At 55.2% G+C, this 2,297-nt stretch overlaps 1 protein-coding gene across 1 annotated transcript in view; it reads right to left on the bottom strand.

The window, feature by feature from the left end:
• The window catches only part of LOC142465232 (uncharacterized), a 9,816-nt gene extending 8,306 nt beyond the window's left edge, over nucleotides 1–1,510 (bottom strand). Inside the window, exon 1 of the mRNA XM_075569231.1 lies at nucleotides 1,101–1,510. Coding sequence (XP_075425346.1) covers nucleotides 1,101–1,510 — 410 coding nt within the window. The remainder of the gene's footprint in view (nucleotides 1–1,100) is intronic.
• Between the last annotated feature and the right edge of the window lie 787 nt (nucleotides 1,511–2,297).

The raw sequence follows: 2,297 nt of genomic DNA, 5'->3' as shown, positions 1-2,297 counted from the left end.
TTGCCCCCCGCACACCTGTAATGCAGTGACTGGTTGCCCCCCCGCACACCTGTAATGCAGTGACTGGTTGCCCCCCCGCACACCTGTAATGCAGTGACTGGTTGCCCCCCGCACACCTGTAATGCAGTGACTGGTTGCCCCCCGGCACACCTGTAATGCAGTGACTGGTTGCCCCCCGGCACACCTGTAATGCAGTGACTGGTTGCCCCCCGGCACACCTGTAATGCAGTGACTGGTTGCCCCCCGGCACACCTGTAATGCAGTGACTGGTTGCCCCCCCGGCACACCTGTAATGCAGTGACTGGTTGCCCCCCCGCACACCTGCAGTGCAGTGACTGATTGCCCCCCGGCACAACTGTAATGGAGGCTGGTTGCCCCCGCACACCTGTAATGCAGTGACTGGTTGCCCCCTGGGCACACCTGTAAGCAGTGACTGGTTGCCCCCCGGCACACCTGTAATGCAGTGACTGGTTGCCCCCCGGCACACCTGTAATGCAGTGACTGGTTGCCCCCCGGCACACCTGTAATGCAGTGACTGGTTGCCCCCCGACACACCCTGTAATGCAGTGACTGGTTGCCCCCCCCGGCACACCTGTAATGCAGTGACTGGTTGCCCCCCCGCCACCTGCAGTGCAGTGACTGATTGCCCCCCGGCACAACTGTAATGCAGTGACTGGTTGCCCCCGCACACCTGTAAATGCAGTGACTGGTTGCCCCCCTGGCACACCTGTAATGCAGTGACTGGTTGCCCCCCGGCACAACTAATGCAGTGACTGGTTGCCCCCCGCCACACCTGTAATGCAGTGACTGGTTGCCCCCTGGCACACCTGTAATGCAGTGACTGGTTGCCCCCCGGCACACCTGTAATGCAGTGACTGGTTGCCCCCCGGCACACCTGTAATGCAGTGACTGGTTGCCCCCCGCCCACCTGTAATGCAGTGACTGGTTGCCCCCCGGCACACCTGTAATGCAGTGACTGGTTGCCCCCCCCCGCACACCTGTAATGCAGTGACTGGTTGCCCCCCCAGGACACCTGTAATGCAGTGACTGGTTGCCCCCCGCACACCTGTAATGCAGTGACTGGTTGCCCCCCGGCACACCTGTAATGCAGTGACTGGTTGCCCCCGGCACACCTGTAAGGCAGGTGACTGGTTGCCCCCCGGCACACCTGTAATGCAGTGACTGGTTTGCCCCCGGCACACTGTAATGCAGTGACTGGTTGCCCCCGGCACACCTGTAATGCAGTGACTGGTTGCCCCGGCACACCTGTAACGCAGTGACTGGTTGCCCCCCGGCACACCGGTAATGCAGTGACTGGTTGCCCCCTGGCTATATCCGCGTGGACGGCGCCAAAACTGAGCTCCTCATTTCCTCCTAAACCTGGCCCAATATACATATTTGCAACAAAGTAAACAGAACCTCCATTGATCCAGTGGGACCCCCACTCCTCCCTCTCCTCATTCACGTTTCCCGGCGTGGCTAAACCCTGTCGCTTTTTCCTCCGTAACATTGCCAAGATCCGCCCTTTCCTCTGTCACTGCTGCTAGAACTCTAGTGCCCGCCCCTATTCTCTCCCACCTGGATTATTGTAATCTGCTACTACATAGGTACATACTATACATACTATAGGTCTCCGGCTCACAACACACTCTTGTGCAATCTATCCAAAATTCTGCAGCTAGGGGCATTTCTTGCAGAACAGTCCCTGCTGATCTCCTCCTCAAATCCCTCTCCTGCTATCACATCAAGTCATGGATCACCTGCAACGTTCTCCTTCAAGACTTGTCTGCTCCTCCTTTCATATCAGCTTTGATCTCTGGCTGTGCCCCTGCTGTCTCCTGCGCTCTGCCCATAACTGTCTCCTCTCCACCCTTACATCTCTGTTGCTCTCTCGCCTTAAGCAGCAGATCAAGCTGCCGTTTAAAAAAAAGATATATTATTTTTCCCCCCTTTAATATGTGCATCAATACAATCTACACGCTGACGGAGTAATTAGCTAAGTTGCTGATCGATCCGTTATCCTGTGATCGATCAGCGAAGATTCAGCTCGGGGGTTCACTAAATGGCTGTCAGTGCAGCAGATGAGGACCAAAGATGCAAAGTTCTGTGAGGAAGATCATGTGACCAGGCCGTCACTAGATACAATTGGTGCACTGCTAGAGAGAGGGCAGGGCTTAAAAAGGGCTGTGCCAGAGCCTGTTCAGAAGTGGAAGGGGATGTGACTATGTACATGGTTGCTATAGAAACATAAAATGCTTGTTACATTATAATACATAAAAAATGTATATAAAACATTT

The sequence above is a fragment of the Ascaphus truei genome, chromosome 13, assembly GCF_040206685.1.
Source record: "Ascaphus truei isolate aAscTru1 chromosome 13, aAscTru1.hap1, whole genome shotgun sequence".
In the NCBI taxonomy this organism is placed as follows: Eukaryota; Metazoa; Chordata; class Amphibia; order Anura; family Ascaphidae; genus Ascaphus; species Ascaphus truei.
This window is presented reverse-complemented; position numbering and strand designations above follow the sequence as displayed.